Genomic DNA, 21959 nt, shown 5'->3' with positions numbered 1-21959 from the left:
AAAGTTGGTGTTCCAGTGTTTCGGCAGACACTGCAGCTGCCTTCTTCAGGGTATATCCTTTAGGAGATACCTTGAGAGCCTTCATATAGCTCTCGCATTAGGCAGTGTATCGGAGGTGAAGCCGTGACTGGATAGACAGAGGAAATGGGTCACGAGGGTTAGCGAAGAAAGGGGATTCACCATGTTGTCTTAGGAAGAAACGTACATGGAATATGCTAAAGAGAACATTTGGAACAGAGGAAGGAACTGAACAGGAGTCAGGGGAAAGTTGAATAATGAGGAGATTCAAGTTCTTTCCACCACATATGGGGATTATGAAAGCTAGGAAGAAGAAATGGGCAGGATATGTAGCAAGCATAGAAGCTGAGTAATTTTAATAGCAAGAAATTTAGAAGTGACGAGCTTGAAATCGTAAGTGTAGGTGTAATGAAAAAATTCTAACGGATCTTAGACAAATCTTTGGGAGTGTGGATTGGATTTTACTGGCTCATGGCGCATTCATTTGGTCAGGGTAATATGAATTTTTGTTCCAGAAAAAGCTGAGATTTTCTGCCATAGCTGAGCTATTGTTGGGGTCTAGATTACATTTTTGCTCCATATAATTAATAGTTTTCCTCTCTCCATAGTTGACGAGACAAATAGAGAAAAATTCCCTAATTCCTTTGGATAATAACATTAACACTAGTCCTACTTAACGACGTGTTCTTCCAATGAGTGTACGTGATATTATAATTTAATCCTGTAATATTACATTTATATCGGGGCTCCCACTAATTTCGAAGAGTGTTAAAAGGGGATTATAAGGGAGGGCTAGGTTTGGATGTCCATTAGCTGAAACTGAACCCATAACCAGAACTTCACATGTCTCTAATCTGTATATAAATGCGTGAAAACTGGTGATGCGGACGGTAAATGCTGCGCCATGGGATTACGTGTTTTCAGTGCAGCTACTGCATAAACTAGCCACCAAAGCGTTTCCGGTTGCATATTTGTCCCTGTGTGTTTCGTATTGCATTCTTCAGGTCGTTATAACTTGTTCCATGAAGTACCTACTTCAATGATGGTTATAATTAATGTGCTACACTTCATAAAGCGTTAAGACACGAAAGACTTTCATATTGCAGGAATATCATACAAAATTTTGTTATATTTCAATGTAATAAACTGCCTATCAGCGACTGAGAATATAGTCACGTGTATGGGTGACTGAAGACGTGGGTTTTGATCGGTGGGTCATCTTATTGACCACTTTAACACACAACTCTTCATGCCAGTAACTACAGAGCCATTGCTAATCTTCACGTTTTACATATCACTAGAGCACACGCTAAGTCTTTTCCAGTCTGCTTTCACTAATCGTTTCCAGGTAAGGGATCTAACAACGGAGATTCTTCAACTGCACAGACCCAGTCTTCACAGACACCCTTACAACTGTCAACTGACTCGTTCAGAGTCAAAGTCAAATTTGCTCTACGACTGGTGGTTTACTGCCAATCAGTTCATCTTGTCGTAAAGCCCTTTGAGACCAATGATCAGAGATTTCTTTTTCAATTTAACTCTTGCGGTAATAGTCCTTATGCATCGTTCTCTCTGACAAGAAGATGGATTTGTCTCTTATAAATATGCTTGGCCTTTCGTCAAGACTTGTGACAGTCTAATTCCTTTTTTGCCATTTTTTTCTCAGTCATCTTAGACTGCAAACTCCAGAACTCGACCCATTTCTTGACAACAACTAACTGCTCTCTCCCACCATCCCATTATATGGCCTCAGGATGATCCCACGGAAGTCACCGTCTTCTGTTGCCCCGTATAGCTTAGGTGTGTTTACTGATCCGCTCGCTAGCAATGAAAGTGCTATTGTTGCGCGTGTTGGCTCCCGCGGAGATGTGTTTACCGAGTCGTTCCCTAGCAATAGATCTTTCTTACTTACTCAGGGAAGTGAGCCCTTCTAGAGGAGCCGCCAATTCTGCAGCTACTCAAGAATTTCCCAGCATTTTACGGAACCCGAAGGTTCATTACCGTGTTCACAAGAGCCCTCCACTGGTCCCTATCCTGAGTCACTTGGTTCCATAAATTATTGACCCAAGTGACGCAATCTTAAATAAGCTAAGGCCTCACATTCGCACAGGATATGTGTGGCTCTCAAAAGTTGCATTATTACTTAGTCCCAGTTTGAAGAGGTGTCCTATGAGGTGACCGTGTCCTGTAAGTAGTCCTACCACCCATCGTAGCTGGTTCCTGTTTAACTTCAACAGCTCCTTCGCTCCTTTAATAGAGGGTCCCCGTATGAGTCCCTTTGCTTGCCTAAGTCCAGTCGAAGTCAAAGTCACATTACGATTGACGGTCGGTCAGTCAGTAAGTCTTGGTGTCGAGTCCCATCTGGGGCTCATGACCAGATATTATTTAATATCGTTTGACGGTTACGGTCTTGTTTCTTTTGGGCGCCCTCTCTGACGAAAGGACGGGTCTGTCTTTTCTACATGCTGCTGGCCCCTGCCAGCGTAGTCTTTTTCGGTTCCGAGTCCCATGGGACTCGCGACATATTTTACTGTCTCAGATTTGAGACTTTCCTTTTCGTCGCCTCCTACGACTTGCAGGGTCACGGTGGAGGTATTCGACCCCGCCTCCACACGGGGTATATATGAATACTGCTGGCCCTTGCCAGCGCATTCTTTTGTCGCCTCCTACGACTCGCGATATAATTTATATAAGCAGAATAAATATGCCTTTACATCATTTTAAAACGGAACCCGGTTGCTTTCATACATGTGAAATAAATGTTTTTAGAATAATGTACAAATTACCAATATAAATATTGTAGCATACAGATCCATTGCTAGGCAACGACCGCGAAATAAGCAGCTATACAAAAGCAGTTGCTAGGAAATGGATCTGTAAACAACGGTCATTGTTGCTTAATGAAAACAACAGACGCGCAAAGAAAAATGGAGGAACTGCTGGAGGCGTTGTTTTCTGTGTGGTCCGCACGAAGACCACATAACGGGAAGCAGGTGGGATTGCGAGAGAGTTCTGAGAATTGCAGGAGGTTGTTCTGAGATGGTCTGCAGCTTCAGGGTCAGTCAGGTGTGCAATGAGTCAGTTGGGAGACAGTTGCCGGTCAGTAAGGATGTGACCACGGAAGCTGAGGAAGCTACGGCGTTGAAAGCCTTTGCCAGACGACAACCGGTGAAGACAGAGTAGTCTGAGAAGGCTTAGTGCGCAATGTAGTTAATTGCGGAGTTTGTGAATTAGCGATAGCACTATTGTTACTTGTAGTAACTATCTATAAGGGGCCGCGCAATAGCTCAAGCGGTTAGTCGCTGGCTTCCCACCGCGGCGGCCCGGGTTCGTTCTGGGTCTGGTCAAGTGGGATTTGTGCAGAACAAAGTGGTGCTGGGGCAGGTTTCCTCCGAGTACTTCGGTTCCCCTGCCAATCTTCATTCCACCAATTCCTCCACAATCAACCTCACCTATCATCTGGGGCTGGTACAAAAGGCCAGAAGTGGCCGCAGTACAAGGGACTTAGTCCCACCCCAGTAGCAATAAAAAACTGTGTGTTCAATAATTACAATTACCAATCCAAACCCAGTCTATACTCATACACGTGAAAATATTACGATAACAATCAATTTGCAAAATTCAAATACATGGTTTGATACAATAAATCAGAATTTTGTTCGCTACGTTTGACTGGTCCAGAATCACATGTATCAGGAGAGGCAGAATGACACATCACTCAACTTCATGTCTAAATGCTACGAGTTTTGACCAAGTAATAACCATATCGAATACAGGAGGGCTGTTTTTCTTTGGTTTCATTTTAATTTAAGGATGTAAATGTCAAGTAATTTTGTGGTAAAAATTCAATTTTGATGACTCAGTTTCTTCTTAGCCTTTTAAAAGATATCTGAAAACGTAATTTGGAAAACACATTCCTCATAAACATTACATTCTAATGATCAATCTCTCTTTCAGTTTTGTTTTTCCATTTTAATCTGAATCTCACTGAACTTGTCTTCCCACTCCCTGCGCTCTTGTTATGATGGAGATACTTGTATGATTTATAGCTGTCTCTTAGATATTTTAACATAGCAGGAATAATCCGGGTTGCATATTTATAATTATGCATTCATGGCGAACGCAGCCTGCAAGTTGTTTTTTTTTCTCTCCCACATCTACTGATAGAAAGACACACTGATATACCATGTGTCTGATGATTCATAACTTTTCTTCCAGAAATTATGTCAATGTTTACTTAACATAAAACAGAACATAATTTGGGGATGATACCAGGTAAATCATCTCAGTCTGCTGGTCACTTGCTAGAGAAATATGTAACAGAACTTTAATAGTTCACAACTTCTGCATATTTTAAAAGAAACAGTTATAAGGTTATGTTTTATTATATATCTATGAAGAAATAATACAGTTTTCAGTGCAAACATACGCGACTGACCCGCACCGATATTTATTAAAACGGTTTGTTTATTTATTTAAATCATTTTAGTGCAGTTTCAGCTCTTCTTGTGACAGAAAATTTGTATACGATTTGTCAAAGAAAAATCCGTCGAGTGTAACAATGTTTTTAGGTCACTTATTTATCTCACTTGCCTTACATGTTTCGGTTCAATAAAAACCATCATCAGAGGCACGTATTACAAACACATGAAAACACTGGCGTTGTTTAATGTACACAGTATGTAAGCTGAGTGAACGCTGTTACAGGTGTCGAAGTGTAAAAGCACAACACTTTCTACACCTGTAACAGCGTCCACGCAGCTTACATACTGTGTACATTAAACAACGCCAGTGTTTTCATGTGTTTGTAATACGTGCCTCTGATGATGGTTTTTCTTGAACCGAAACATGTAAGGCAAGTGAGATAAATAAGTGACCTAAAAACATTGTTACACTCGACGGATTTTTCTTTGACAATTTGTGATTGATAGTGTAACGGACCAAAGATGAAACAATTCAAAATTGTATACGATTTCTTTGATTTTTTCTTACCAGTAGAGTAACATTTTTTTCGAATAACATAATAATTTTAATCATGTCAAATGAATCTGGACAGTAGAGTCTCCAAGTGTCAGTGTACATATTAATACTTATATAATTTCAATAAATGTATTAACGTTTTGTTAAAATTAGATACATATTCAATTCAATTTTTAAATTTTTATATGCTTGAGCACAGTAAATAAACATGAAATACATTCAACCGAAATAACACCTTTCATTTCCGTATGATGTATATTAATTGTTCCTCACTTACACTTGTCAGTAACACAAACATTCTCATAATTTTGGATATTACACTTTCTCCTTCGCCAACTCATTAAGATTCCTTTCTTATGGGAATAAAATGTTTGTTATTTTTTGGGTGTACAGCTCTAAACTCAGAATGTAATAACAGGGTCACAAAGACATTCACATGGTTCTCATTCCTTGCCTCAAATTCGCATCCTTTCATGTAGTACTTAACTTGCGTTAAGTACGTATACTCTGTACTTTATCTCACAGTACGACATTTGTAACTGTCTCAGTTTGTTGCTGAAGACTTCTAGTCTTAAACATGAGCTAGAAATGTACACACCCTTGCTCTTTCACATACAAAAAAAATATTCGAAGAAAAAATATTCTTATGCTAAGATCAGGAACACAGATATTGACATAATTATTAGTATTTTCATTCTCCAAATATGTTCCATGTATATTATCGTGTTCACACGTTCAAGCACACAAATTTGAAACCTATGTTCCTCTTTTTTCGAGATGTTGCTTTAATAGGCCTGTAACAAAGAGGTACATTTTCGATTTGATGAAACTTTGTAGGCCAAATATCAAAACATCTATCTGTTTATCCTATAGAGGTCTTATTTTTCAACAGCACTACATTCATTAATCAGATGTTTCATAAATATACATAATTCTTTCATAAACTTATGTAACAATTCGACCATTTTTATCATGTCCTTAATAAATTTATATCATTGTTGAGCATGAATGAAGACATTTTTATTTTCAGTCGGACACTAGTCTGATACATTTCTTTTTAATATATTGTTCTTACTTGCAGTACTCAGTTTTTCTGAAATCTTTAAAATCACAGGTTAATCGGGCAATTTTAAGAACCAAGACACTTACACCGTATCTTTTTGTTGTGTTACTGCACTTACTTTGCTTGTGTCAATTTCTAATAATATGCACTTTCTGCAGTCCTTTCCTCAAGATTGCATACAATATAAATACATCTCTATGAACTGGATTACAAGACTAACACAATGTCTTGTTGTAGTAATTGCCTCTTCCTCAATTATTACGGAACTTCGTAACTCGAAAACATTTCGCATACCCGCAATTCCTTTAAGAATTTAAAACATGAAATACAAACCCAATTACAGTGTAAAGACATCGTCATAAAACGGATTACAAGGCAAACAGAATTTCGTATTGTAGTAAGTGCTTCTCCATCAATTATTAACAATTTGAAACATGATACACAAACCCATTAAAGTGATGACTTTCCTGACAGTAGTAACTTGTTATTTGTTCTATACAACATGTTATCAGGAAATATTTACATGTCTAAGTCAATTGGAACCTAAAAATAGACCAATATAACATTAATAAATTATTTATATTCAGCTTGTAAGAATCATGATCCTATTAGCGATTTCTCTATATTCAATGGGCTCAGTAACTCCAGCTTGTAAGTTATATTATCCCTAAATGAAGTGATCAATTAAACAGCAAAATTATACTTACGCAAGGTGAATTATACCTATATCATCACAACGTACTGGCCATCATCATGATCATCACTGTGTCAGATACTAGGCAATGTGGTCTGTTAGATTTTCATTTCATATGTTCAGTGATCTTCCACAACTTCTACGTCCTCTAGGATTTAAATTATATTATGTGTTGATGTAAATTCTTACCTGATTCAGAAATTAGTTTCCATTACATTTGTACTTGTTTATTTGATAGTATCTTACGTTACACACACACTCCCATCAATATATCTAATCCATGTTACATGGCTGCATTCATGCAAAGAACTCCCGTCAGTTTAGACATTATTAGAAAATGACTTGATCAAAGTGAATTGGTTCTTCAAAGATAAACATACACAAAAAAATAAGATTTTTACACCATTTCATCCCTCATATCACAATCCCAAATCAAAAATCAAACTCTCATTTCGTCCATGGCTGCTGCAGGCACTCTCAGAACACCTTTCCCATGCCCCGTTGAAGATCCATGTGACGGATGATGGTGAGATGCTAGAAGAGGTTGGGACTCAGGAGGACTTTTGCTTCTGGGTGGTGGAGGAGGCTTTGGCACAGACAAGTGCAAAGTAGCTGAGCCGTTTGGCGGTGACGGCGATGTCAAAACTTGCTGCAACTCCACATTGCCACTTGGCATATTTGCAACATTATTGGCAAGGTTCATATTCTTTGGCAATGTTCATGTCCTTAATATGATATGTTGTTGTTGTTGTTGTTGTTGTTGCTGCTGCTGTTGTTGTTGATTAACAATATTTGGTGATGGTGGAGGTGCCTTTAACATATTAGTCATCACCATGTTACTTCCAAGATGATGTTGCTTTGTTAATGTGTTCATGCCATGGTGTGAAGGTGATGTAGTAATCTGTCCTCCAGTCTGAGCAACTCCACAAGGTAAAACCACAGTCCCACCTCCACTGCTTCCTGTCGTTGTCATCATCATTGCTGACGTGTCCTGCTCCATATCAACAATAACACTCCCACTCCCAGAATGCCCTACATGGTAATGCCCACTGTGATGTTTCCCAGTACCATCAAAATTAGCCCCTGGGTTGTGTCTACTTTGCTGCTGCTGAAGTGTTTTCACCTCAAGCCTGGTTTTGTCACGTTGGTAATACACACCAGCAAATATCAGGACATTGAGGATCAGTAGTGAACAACCAATGGCTATAGTAACACTGAGGGCTGTGGAATATGCAGCATATCCGGCAGCTTCTAGGCTAGCAAGGGTATCACTCGTCGTGTTGCCGCCATGCTGAAGTTGATGTGTTGATTGCTGACCTTGGAAATTAGTTCCACTGCCAACCACTGTGATACACGTTGTCACTAGCGTATCCATTGTAGTTACTGCGCCTGGCATCGAGTCCAGGCTTCCATTCCCGCCTCTGCCTCGCGGTCCTAGAACACTTGTAGGACCGAAATAGATATCGGGACCTCGGCTTCCACCACTACCTGGGATGCTGTCGTAGTATACTGAAGACGTTCCTCTGGATAACGGGTCAGGACGGACTACGCCATCATAAAGATCAGCGTCATTGTGGTTACGGAATAAATTGTGGCGTGCAACTACGTCTTCCATTCCTGCTCTGTGCAATTCTGGTATCAGCCGCAGCCACACAGATAACTGGTGGGCCCGAAAGTGGTTCTTCATCCGTGGCTTCATGCCTGAAAAACAAGGAACAAGAGCGATAACATTTATATTTTGAAACTTTTCACTTGTCAGGTGAAAAGGTAAAGCTCAACTCTGTTAACCAGGTCCACATAGGTCTCCTGCAAGCCATATAATGACATCAGACTGTCTGATATCAATTCCTTTACGCTAAGCAAAACGAGAAAGACAAATTTCTAATCCTGAGCATGACCATAATTCCAGGGACAACGTAACAATACCTTCTGACCAGAGTTGAATATGACCATAATTTATAATCAGATATGGCCTTCACCGTGTTCTCTGATGAGACAAAAACATGATCATAACATCTGATCAAAGATGAACATGACCATACATCCCAATCACAGATGAACATATCATACACTCTCATGATAACTAAACATAATCATAACTTCTGATTAGATTCGCAAGCTACCGACAAATGTCACTACACTAGTTCAACAACAGATATATAAAAGTCCGTTTTTACAACGAAAGCTGCTTATCAGTGGGCTTTACATGGACTGGTGATTCAATTTGTCCTATTGCAGTGTGCCTCGTCTGTGCCTGCTTCTGTGCAGGTTCCCCATTCGGGGGGGGCAAGGGGTGCGTCTGGAAAATGCTGCTTGTAGGACTGCACTCGATGTAGGGTTTAAAAAAATTTTTAATTAATTTATTCATTTGGGGGAACTTGGCTCTAACCTCCTCTGCAACACGTCCGCAGTCCATGAGCAAGGCAAGCGAAGAAAATTATGGCAAATCACTTTCAACGCAGTTGCAGCTTTCAGCATACACAGCAACAGCAACACTATAAAGCCATCTGCTGTGTTACCTCTTGTCTTTTCCAAGCTTTCATCATAGAAGATAAGCAGAAAAAATTTTTGAAATGTTGACTGCTCTGGAAAATGTTGCTTGTAGTACTTTTCCAAAAAAGGTCCGAAATTCGGGAATTCGAAATTTAAAAGAGGGGATGTTCGCTGACACATCCAATTGTACATATCCTTGAAGAATTCGTTTCTTCAGGTCGAAGATTGCTGCATCTGTGTTAAGAGCACTTGCTTCTTCGAAGAATTCCGTTCTTTGTTCTTTGCATACATGTGGCTTCAACTGCAATTTCACGGTTCACTCAGTACATTTCTTGCAATACAGACATATTACGATTTCACCGTCGGCTGTGAAGGAATCGTCTATTTTTACCCACAAATTTAATTCTGACGCTACAAAGGATGCAACTGGTGTCATAATGATATTGACTGGTAAACTTGAACTTAACTCATTGAACTGTTCATACAAAACTGAAATTACTTTCAAGAATCTCAGGACAACAACGCAGGTTGTTAAGAGTGGTCGAATGTGTTTGCTGAGAGGGGAGGGCATAAACGCCATTTGAATTCTTACAAAATCCCCTAACCGCAGGTCACAATAAGAACAGAATTACCTGGGGGTTGTAGTTCACTCTGGTTTACAAAAGAGACATTTCCTTCCGGATTGCTGCGTGATTGCAGAAAAAGTATATTGTAATGGAGAAGGACAATTCTATTACATTAGATTTGTACATTGTATTATGACGACATTGTATGTACATATTAATTTTCACAAAACGTATTGTAATAGTGGTTTCTAATTGTATTGATATCCTTATGAAGATCGTCTATAGGACCGAAACATGCAAAGGATAAAAGATTAAAAAGAAAAAAAAAACATGTCACACCGGACAGAATTAATGAACCTTTTGTAATCAGTTTCAAGAAAACAGTAGGCCAGATTTTGCTAAATGAAGAATGGCTGAAGGAACTAGCCTACTCAGCAGACATTTTTAATCACATGACCCGGTTGAATAAGTATCTACAAGGCCCCGAAGAAAATATTTTGACTTAAATTGACAAGATTATTGGATTTAACAGGAAACTGAATATTTGTAAAAATCATGTTACGAAAGGAAATCTCGCAATGTGTCTACAGCTGCTGGGGCTTGAGGGTGAAGAGTATATCAGCAGATCTCGAGTCTTACTGGAAACTACCCTGAAACACTGCAGAACAAAACCAAACACTATTTTCGCTCCCTTTAAAGACAAGTGTATGACTGGGTGAGGAGCCCTTACTCTGAATCAGCTCCTCAGCCTCAGAATTTGACTTTAAGATAAAAAGAACTTTGTGAGCTGCAGTCTACATGTACATTCATGAGATTTGCTTACCTGTCCCTGGACATTTTTCTGGATTTCTGTGAAAGAAGAGTAACCTGCCATTCACAGGAAAGCAGTATATATACGTATATTGCTGCAGTTTGTGACTTCTCACATGCTTGTTTAACAAGCATGTAGAGCAAAGATTGAAATCGTCTCTTGTCAGTAGAATATAACATCATGTGTGCGTGTCTGTAGTTCGACCCAGAATTAAGTACCGCAGAAAACAAACACAGGTTCCATATTAAAGAAGTAAATTTCATTCTTTATTTTAGTTTAAAAATTAACACTCTCAGAAAGGCGACTTTTTTCATACTACTTTGATTTATCGTATGGTTTTCAGTAACCTCAGAATTCAACAATGTCATAAAATTTTAATTTTGTAAATATCACTATATAAGATAAATTTACAATCTTTATTTATACTAAATTCAGAGCCTGCTTTTATAAATAAAAATAAAAATAAATAAACATATCTGTGTAACAGGGGTCTATATTCGTGAGACGTCGAGGCTCTCACATTTTCTAGACAATCGGGCTCACAGATGTCAGTGAGCTTCTCTGCTTTTACCGGAGGCCCTTGGCCCCAGGAAAATTTCAGGTACTCATTTATGATAAATTTTACGCAAGGGTTCCCTGAGATTTGAAAATTATTTCAAGGGTTCCTCGAGGTTGAAAAGGTTGAGAAAGACTGCGCTAGATTATTCAGGACAGTATAATAATAGAAAGTAACTTACTCTTTAGGCCGCGCCTTAGCTCAAGCGGTTAGTCGCTGGCTTCTCACCGCGGGGGCCCGGGTTCGATCCCGGGGTCTGGTCAAGTGGGTTTTGTGGTAGACAAAGTGGTGCTGGGGCAGGTTTTCTCCGAGTACTTCAGTTTCCCTTGCCAATCTTCATTCCACCAATTGCTCCACAATCACCCTCACCCATCATCTGGGGCTGGTACAATAGGCCAGAAGTGGCCGCAGTACAAGGGACTTAGTCCCACCCCACTAGCAATTGTTTTCCAAAAAATCAGCGGAGTTCGTCTCTTTCTAATTCTTCAGTACATTTCCTACATTTCTGGCTCAACCAAGGAACACTGTTACGGCCTACCGATTTTTAAGCATCTCCACAGGAAGTTGTATGCTTCTGAAATATCAGCTGTGGTAGGAGGTCAGTTGATGTGGTCGAAGGGATGAATTGTCCGCCATGACAGCATCCAACAGAAAACATATATGCTTATTCAAGGAGATCAGTGTTAAATCTGACGCGCATACATTTCAAGTGTATGCAAATGGCCAGAGAATGTTGGTACTCTGACCAGCAGAGACTGTCATTTGGCATGGATTGTTCATCCCACATTTTCAGGATTACCAATCATATCTGATTGCCCAGATGATCCCCATTTTCTCACTGCTCCTACTTCATTCTCTTTGGGTTATCCTCAGTAGCATACAATTCTTAGACAGTCATCATACCGCTGAAATGTAGCTGAAAGCCATTCTGCGTCGCTGAAAAGAAAAAGATGTGACAGTCAAGACACAATGTCTGTGACATGACGCAAAGAAAGGAACACAGTTGAAACGAATGAGATTATGAAAACCGCCGCACACAGGTCTGAGTCATGATGCTGACGTCAGCTTCATGCTGCAGACACGTGTAGCAAGGACTCGGCATGTTCCTTTTCTGTGCGTCAAGACTCAGACATCGGTACTCAAGGAACAGCACCAGTGTACGTAATCGACATGAGTGAAAAGCGTATAAATATTAAAAAAAGTGCAGACGGTTGAGAAATTCCCGGTCCATAAGTACGTAAGTACTCGTCCCCGGGACACTCAAACAAGGAGGTTGACAAAGCTTGGCATGCAGTTTAAAAAGAAGTAAACAGAGACGGTAAGTGCACGTACGAACCTGTCGAGCACACGCCTCATTAAAGTCATGAATCCACTTCCTTTTCCTCCTTTTATGTAATTTAAGCTACATGTACATTAAAATATCTTCCTCACTGAACGTCATGTCATCAACTAGAGAGGGTGTGATGAGACGCAGACACGTGCTACTTCGGCGTGCGGACTGGAATCTGAATCACGTATGAAGCAAGACTGCGTCTTTTGTCTCATGTCTTGATGCTCGTCTTGACGCAGTTGGAGTGCGGCCACCCAAAATGTCGCACAGAACAATATTACACTGAAGTTGCAAATACTCCAGTGAAGCTATGCTACTGTACAGGCCGACTGGCGTGGAGGAGTCTCATAATAACTATGAATCGTGCAACAACCTAAAGATGAAAAGGAAACGCGTCGAGTGCACGGCTTTGTAGACCTGGCGACAATTGGGCTGAAGCTGTTTTCCTCCGCCTGAAGACACAGGCCGCCAAGACGCTCCATGTTGGCAAATGTAGCGGCCAGCATGACTGGAAGAACCACAGCAATTTCAGAAATTGGGCGAGCCGGGTAGGAAGCCGCCAGATGAGTTGCAATTTACACAGCGTTGCAAAGTTTCACTGTCACCGCGATTTATAATTATTAATTTTGGGAGTACTCTAGGTGAACCAATCTCTATTTTGGAAGATGACACTAATTTTACTCCATCATGTGTAGGTGTGTCTGTGTGAAATACACACTGAAAGGTATCAAAACACACATACACGTGTATACGCATGGAGACTGACCCATAGCCCATTACTTACTTACTTACTTACTTAACTTACTTACTTGCTCATGAAGCTGGGACCTTCTTGAGGAGAAGCCAAATCTGCAGCTACTCAAGAATTTCTCAGCATTTTATGGAACCCGAAGGTTCATTACCGTTTTCACAAGAGCCCTCCACTGGTCCCTATCCTGAACCAGATCAATCCAATCCATACCATCCCTTCCTATCTCTGAATACACAAATTAATGAAAGACGTTATTCTTTTATTTGGTCTGTTCATTCAGTCATTCATAAATATTCAATGATCCTTCCACAGGCATCAGGTAGAAGTTCTTTCTTTTCTTCATTTCCGTCCTGTAGTTTCTCTTTCGTCTTCTGATTATCCTTCATTTCTCTCTTCGTCTTCTATTGTATCTTCTTCTAATCTTTTATTCATTACCTCACACCCTTTCGTCTCCTTCTCTTCCCACTCCATCCCCTTTCCTTCTCATTATCCCCTTTCTGCTCTTTGTGTCATTTCTTTTTTATTATTCAGTAATAAGACGCGCATATCTGGGGTTTCATGGTCTAGAAGGGTTCAACAGACTCGTCTCCGCTGAAATATTTCCAAAGAAACGGCTGCACGAATACCATCATGTTGGCAAGGGTAATGAAGTTAACTTAATGATATTTTCCGCAGATCTGATTTCTGAGCATACGGAATATTCCTCTTATATGAAGCACATACCTCTCGGCCTGATACTGAATTACGATCCTGTCTACCTCTTCAAATGAATATCCTTCAGTACTACTCGATGTTAAGCGGTAGTCGTCTTTATTGCTCTTGTGGAAATAGCAGCAACATCATCATCATCATCATCATCATCATCATCATCAACAACAACAAGCAGAATAACTCTTGGTTAAAATTAGAAAATAAAGATAAAACATGAAAGTTAAAATTGTACAAAAATGGAAGAGAATTTTTTTGTGTGAAGAAACTCTTCGACCGCTATGTGTTGGCCTTATTTGGTGACGGTAGAAGCGACTATGGCGTGGGGCGTCCGCGTATCGGAAACTTCTCATGACCTTAGTAACGTCCTTCCTGTCTATTTGCTTCTGATCCTAATGCTGTTTGTAGGGACGTTGACGTATTTGGAACCAAAACTTTTCCTTCCACTTATTTTTTTAAATTATGCTTTCTTACATCTTAACCGCACCAATATCTGCACACATATTCTATCGCAGCTTTATGGCTGGCGTGACTGTACTTCTTGACTTGTTATTGTAGTCTACGTGACACAAGTTGTCTGTTCGTGTTCATGTTTTTATGTTTCCTTGTTTTGCTCGTATTTTCTTTGTAAATGGCCTTTAGACTGTTGAGTAAGCGTGTAAATAAATATATAAATAAATCTAATAATTAAGTAAATAAGGAAGCCCACGCAGCAAAGCCCTACTTGAAAAGCTAATAATTGCTCATCCTCTCAAGAAATCTCATGCCTTTCATGGAACTTGAACGTTCATTACTGTGATAACAAATATCTGCCTCTTGAACCTATTCTGAAAGCTAATTACGTTGCTAGGCTCTGCTCTGTGTGGTTACCAATAAGACGTTGAATGGCAGACTCATAATCCATTGAGGGTTTCTTCTATCGAAATTCTTATCATTCCTCCAGGATTTTCTGTTTCCGTTCAAATGCTGGGAAATCAGTTCCCAAGATTCACAACTATCAGCGGCTTCATACCTGTGAAGGTACAGTATATACGGTGTAAGTGACGTTTTGGTAGTTCGCCGCAATTACTGATGGTGAGATGAATTTCTGTCATTCTGCTATCAGAAACTGTAAGGTCTTTGACTGAAAATTATTCATACAGACACGGGAGTTGTTGCAACTTCCGAAAAGTGTCGTATATCAAATAAACGTCAGAAGAATTCAGACTACATTCTTATAATGTTATATTTCAGCCTCCTGATGTGCTGTACAGATCTGACTTAGGAGTTTTTGTGCCGTCTAAGTGCACCGTCATGAACCATTTTATCTTCGTATTGGTTTATTGGACACTACACGTTTCGACCTAATTGGCTATCTTGAGGCGAACAGTTGTTATGCTAAAGGATTCTGCTGCTCACTTTAATGCAGTTTGATTTCCTCCTATTGCAGTGAGCACCAGAATCCTCAATCATAACAAACTGTACATCTGAAGATGGCCAGTTAGGCCGAAACATGCAGTTCCAAATAAAGCAATACAAAGAGAGAATAGTTAATGACATTGCAGACGAAACAAAAGCTACAAAGTCAGATTTATGTTCTTATAACCTATCCCTCTTCTGTAGCTTTTAATATTATCTTCCCATCTTCGCTAACGTCCCTGATTTTTTTTGCCACTTCAGATTTCCTGACTAAATTACCATCTTTCATGCGAGTGGTACATGTCCCGTAAATCTCATGATTCTTGATTTGATGATGATGATATCTGGCGAAGAAGCCAAATTATGAAGAACTAAATCATTTAGTATACAGTTCTTTTGAGCGTCTTGTTCACAGTACATGCACCCATACCGTCTAGCAAGCACTCCGTTCTAAAAATACCCTTAATCTGTTTTATTCCCTTCGACTATGAGATCGATAAAGAACAAGATGTAAATACGTGTATTATAGAAGTGCATACACCAATCTTTACTTTTTACGACAAAAACTGAGATTATGACCAGCGCAGAGCCAGGCACCTCCCAAAATTTAATTTTTTGCAATTTATGGTTAATAAAATTTTGATCTGTTATGTCACTGTTACCATTACCGTCTTTATCCTTGTTATATCACGGCACGGACTTGACAATTTTCTTACGTTTGTTACATAACGAAACCGTCCGTATGCAGTGTCGATAACACGAGATAAATTTAACATGGAGAAGATGATAATTTACTGATAATTGGCAGCGGACACCCAAACACACGGAGAAAACTTGCCACAAATGCCACTTTACACACCAAAAATCCCACGTGAGATGTGCTGGGATCGAACTCGGGCCGTCGCTGTGGGAAGACGGAACTAATCTCCTGGTACTGTCTGACAGCAGCGTAGTTTTTGTTGAGGGGGCACCTGGATGTTTCTTTGCTTATGCCTTGCCACAAATACGTCAGAATATCTGTAGAAGAAATGGCTTCCTTTTTCCCACACATTTCTTATACATAATGCAGCATCTGTAAAGGACGTTTATGTTCAATAAGTACTGGCTTGTGAATGAGCTGTATCCAGTGGCGTAAATCAAATAATCTTTTTTTGTTCACTTAAGTATTATTTTATTTTTTGTATTGGGGTTTTACTCAGGCATATTTGGCAGAGTTACGACGGTGTATCTTTTCAGTCTACGTGTAGTTTCGCTATTGTCTAGTAGGTTCGCTGCTAGTTCATTTGTGTGGTTTTATAATTTTCTTAAGTATTTCGTATTCCACTTTTTTATTTCACTGAGCACTGCGTTCATTTGTAAATCTTAATGGATCGGAGAGTCTTGAACAAATTCCTGGACGATATTTTTGTTTTTCACCTAAGTAAAAATAAGATCTTTTTACACGCTACAATACCTAGTGGTCTGGTATGTGGTCACCAAAGTCTCGAGGATCTTACTGCCTCCATCGTCAGTATACAAAGAATTTTCTGTGATGCCTCGTCTGAAGTTACTTTCACTGTAATGAGCGAGCAGTAAGTTCCTCTGAAGACGCTCGTTAAATACCTAACAAACTACACGGCATCCCAGCCCAAAAAACCACAATATTGACGAATCGCTTACTTATCTTCAGTGAGGCTCACCTGAATTATCGCAGCAGTTTCTGTAAGTAACAACAGAATTTATTAATTTGTGGTATACTCAGGAACGTCTCACTTCGGCGCTGTCATATCTGTAGGGGTTAGTCGCTGGCCTCTGACCTCACCACAGAGGTTGAGGTTCAATCTCATGGCAGTCCATGCGAGATTTATCGTGGACAATGTGACAATGAAGCACGTGCCTCTCGGAGTAATTCTATCTTCCCCTACTAATTCCCTTCCCACTGAGCCTTCCGTTTCTCATTTCTCATCTGGAGCCCGTGAATGGGGCCACTTGCGTAATAAATATCAAGCGACTCAAGTTTCATCACATCGAAAGAAATAAAACCAAACTTGTATCAGAATTACACTGTTATTTTCATATTTTCATTCGGTCCATTACTTAAAGAACTATTTGGAGGTAGAAAGGTAAATCTGTCCCTGTGCTTAACTACCGTATTTACGCATGTATAGGCCGCACATTTTTTGCCAAAAATTCAAGAGGAAACCTGGGGGGCGGCTTATATTCGAAATCACACTTCATTTAAAAAAAAATATATTCATAATTAGTAATACACGGTGTAATACTCCTGAAATAATATTCCAAGAAAATTATTTTTTCTATAATTTGTCTGAAAATTGTGCTGCGGCCTATACACGCACGCGGCCTATACATGCGTAAATACAGTAGTTAAGCACTATTCCATGAAGGTTTAAGGGGAGTGGATGTATAGATCTATATTGTCTTGACCTCGGTACTAGTTGGATGTGAGCGGTCAGCTTCACACCCCGGCTGCTTTATCCCCGGGGAAAGAACGACCAGTACCCATTGGATAGGAGGCTGGGTGCTTACCAGAGACGGTATGGATGACGTGGAAAAGACAAATTAGTTGACCCTACTGGCACTCGAACTACGAACTTCTCGGCAGTCCAGTCCGTAGGCATCGCTATACGGACTACGCTGTACTATTTGGAGGTACGTTGCCTAAATTCCTCCTTGGATGTATCGCAGCTTATTCATCTGGTACACCTGAAATTACTGTCTCGTACATTCAGCGGGAGATTAGCCATAACTGTGCTCCGTGATTGGTGAACACAAAATTCAAGTAACTTGAAATCCTAACTTGATTCCAAAGTCCACTGGATTTGGACAAGGGGAAGGCTGATATAGAAATGGTAACACTGAGTCTGTCAAGAGTTGGGGGGAGGGATTTGGAGAAGACGGCGTCTACTGCTCAGTTCCAGACATCCTCATGAATTGATTTTATTAACATGGACAGCAGTCCCTTTGTAGCACAACAGAATGTAGAAACCCCGAACACACCAACTCGATTTCCTCGACAGGGGTGTCCAAAGCACGGTCTGCAAGCCCAATCTTGCGAGTCCACTCCGAAGATAATTTCAATATCTCACTCATACGCCAAGGAGATAAATTTGATAATGAAACCTTATGAGGCAAAAGCAGCAATTATATGATATCAAAGGCCGATTTTCCATGCCAATATCAGCAGTAGAATCATTAATGATTAAATAATTATTTACACCACTGTTAAAACATGCTGCCTTTTCCATCTACGGGTTTAATAACCGTAATTCCATCTTCAGCATTCATTCTTTCTCTCAGTTCATGCTCCACCAAATTCAGTAGGCTTCATTAGCAAGTAATTACCATTTCTGAATTTCTGGCCAATAGGCGTCTAGAAAACACCCTACGTTTTATAATGTAAAAAAAATTTGCCCAGGATAATATTTGCATCATACCATCCAGGACTCACCCCTCACCCTTACAGACAGGTCTAGAAGAGTCTGTGACCACCCAGTCACGCAGCCAAATTACAAGGCGGCTAGTTCATTCTCTGAGCCAATGGCTACTCCTCCAGGAAGTCAACAGAACAACCAAGGCCAAATATACACCGAAGAAAAAAGTAATCGCATATCCATTTTGAATCAAGGGCAACACTGACCGCATCTCCCGGCTACTGAAGGCAGAAGCATTCACACAACCCAGAAACCATTTGACGAAGGGGCACACCGGTTCAGGTCCACAAGAGCAGGCAACCCCGATTCGAAAATCCGGAGTTTGACACAGTCTCATTCATGGGACAAGGTGTACAGCGGTTAAACCGGCCACCACTGTCCACCAGATTGGACAGCAGGCGATTAGCGTTAGCCAAACACTTCAGGGAGAAGAAAGCATGAGCCTGGACAACACATGGGTCCCAGCCAGAATTCGTACCCACCGCCCCGGATCGTTTGGGATGGCATCCAAGTAACCAACACTCAACATTGGAGATGCCCTCCTCCCGAACCTCCCACCAAACTCGCATGCACCAAAGAGGAACCTCAAACTTCTTTCGCCTCCCTACTCATCCATGTGGCAAGCAAATGTCCCGTGCCCTCCTCCTTCAGAACATACAAACCCCGACATTATTCTTAACCACTTGACAGCTAAACAAGTTTCCGAAAATCTTGCCTAATCGCGAAGAAATCTGTCACCACATCTTTTCATTTCCATGCGGTAACTAAAATTGTTTCTGCCGCCCCTTTTTCGCAAAACCACTTCCATGGCCTTCTCTTATACACCATGTGTTCTCTACAGCCTCATGGCTGGCTCGTCGCTATTGGACAGCACCCGACCATCTGTTTTGTTCAAACATATCTCCCACTCCCAGATTTATACATGGACCTCCAAACAACAAAGAACACGGATCCTGAAGACGGCAACTGCAATATAAACCTTCAACATTTGAAGTGACGAATTCCCACTAGCCAATGCCATGTATTAAACTCAATCCGAGGAAAAATAATTAGAAGAATTATAGATCTATATTACAGTTAGAAATACATATGTTGCAAATTCCACGGAGAGCGAGGAATTTCTTGACCTGCTGTGACACCGTCAGCATGTAGGTTGGGATCTGCGTCTGAGAGTTTTATGGTGAGAGGAAACATCAATGTAAGCCTACTGTAAGGTTATTTTGATTTGTCAGAAATAGAAAATTTATGTCAAAATTAAGGAAAAGCAGTGGAACCCCAACCCAACAGTAACCAGGATACAGAATTGGGACACGAATTTTGATTAACTGCTTGCGTGGGGTTGAACCCAGGAACATTAGCATAGCAGAGGCAGTAGCAAGATGATGTGGTTGTTACTCAACTCAATCGGATTTGAGAATACAGAAGGATATTACGTCACGACAGCTGTCACGTTAGTTTTAATGTGGCAGTTTTCCAAGAGATGTCCCTGCTAGATTTATTTAGAGTTGGGGTTCCCCAGTTTGAGCTGCATGAACAAACTGCCAAAACTTCCTTGTTTTCGTTATCCTAATATTACTTAAAGCTGTGACTGTGCTTAAGAAGAATGTCATTAAACCCCTTAAAGCACTGTGGCAACTGTTTGTAAGCACAGCCGGAAACCACATTGTGTAGCTCTATCTGACTTTGCTCTAATAAACAGCTTCACAGCCGCAATTCTGAGCTGCACTGAACAGCGCATCCATCTCAACTGAAAACATACGAACTACATTTCAAGAACCCTTAGATGTTTCTGGCGTACTTTTTACACGCATCACCTGCTCTAACATTAAACTAATCTGAATTCTGCCAGTGTATTTATGGCTTTCGTGCTGTGACATGACGGCTGAAAGCCGGAGCAGACGTCCACTGCTGAGCAACGAATCCCGTTACAACGAACGAGTCGTTGTCAGGTAGCAAGTTGCTAAACACGAGATGTTTCGTAGCAACGGATAACACAGAATATCAGAGGAACTGTAAGTCAAGGTGACTTCTACACTGGCCGCGGGGCAGTTATAAAAGTTGATGCGTGCATTCAAGTCACAATGTCCCCCGTGTGGAGGCGGGGTCGAATACCTCCACCGTGACCCTGCGAGTCGTAGAAGGCGACGAAAAGGTAAGTCTCAAATCTGAGACAGTAAAATATGGTCGCGAGTCTCAACGGACTCGGACCCTAGAAAGACCGCGGTGGCAAGGAGCAGCAGCATATGCAAAAGACAGACCCGTCCTCTCGTCAGAGAGGGCACCCCACAAAAACAGGACCGTAACTGTCAAACGGTAATAATTAATATATGGGCATGATTACTGACTGACTGACTGACTGACTGACTGACCGACCGTAAGTCGCAATATGACTTAAAACAAAGAGAGAATAGAGAACAATGAGAGATTCTTCGGAGATATTCGTCAGGCAGACGTCGTTCAGAAGGAGTTCGGTGTGGCAGCTGTTACAATTGACTGTAATTCTAAAGAAGTGCCAATAAACCCAATCATCAAATTCAGAACCCATTAATATTAGTCACGCTAACCCCTTATACGTGACAATATGAGTATCCATACAAACAACAATCATTTTTCTATGCAGCATTTCCAACCGATCCTGTTTGATGGATGTGTGACGTGACTTATATGCTGAGTATCATTTAGATGAATGTTACACTCCAAACAGGAAATACGTACGTAAGGAACGCATATAAACTTCCACGAAATCTTAACGTGCAGGCATGTCGGGAATTAGTATATATCTTCAAGCTCCAGCCACTTTACTCTCAGGGAATGAGCCCCTGGAACCCCTTGGAGAAGAGGCTTGATTGATAGACAGAAGTCGATGTTGAAGTTATGAAACAAAACTCTTTAAGCCCTGCCTTGAAATTACAGCCGGACCTCACAATCACAGCCAATTACCTATGTTACCTGAATTTTATGTAGTTTCCTAGGTTTCAGACTCATCAGAGGTGTCTATCAAGGAAATTAAATGCTGATAACAGTGTGACTGTGGCGGCTCTCACGCCTATCACTCAAACTTCATTCGTTCCAGCCTATAATTTGGGCACCCCTACTTTTTGTTCACACACACACAATAAAATAAGAGAGATGGCCGTACGTGATTGGATAAAAGCGATTG

General features: G+C 40.6%; 1 protein-coding gene across 1 annotated transcript in view; it reads right to left on the bottom strand.

Moving 5' to 3' along the window:
• Positions 1-5781: 5781 nt before the first annotated feature.
• LOC111875469 (neuroligin-3-like) overlaps positions 5782-21959 on the bottom strand; it is a 1112233-nt gene continuing 1096055 nt past the window's right edge. Inside the window, 1 exon segment of the mRNA XM_023871752.2 lies at positions 5782-8456. Coding sequence (XP_023727520.1) covers positions 7195-8456 — 1262 coding nt within the window. The 3' untranslated portion in view covers positions 5782-7194.

Source organism: Cryptotermes secundus, unplaced genomic scaffold, assembly GCF_002891405.2.
Source record: "Cryptotermes secundus unplaced genomic scaffold, Csec_1.0 scaffold736, whole genome shotgun sequence".
NCBI classification, from domain to species: domain Eukaryota; kingdom Metazoa; phylum Arthropoda; class Insecta; order Blattodea; family Kalotermitidae; genus Cryptotermes; species Cryptotermes secundus.
Note: the sequence above shows the minus strand (reverse complement) of the source record. Positions and strands in the feature narration are given on the sequence as shown.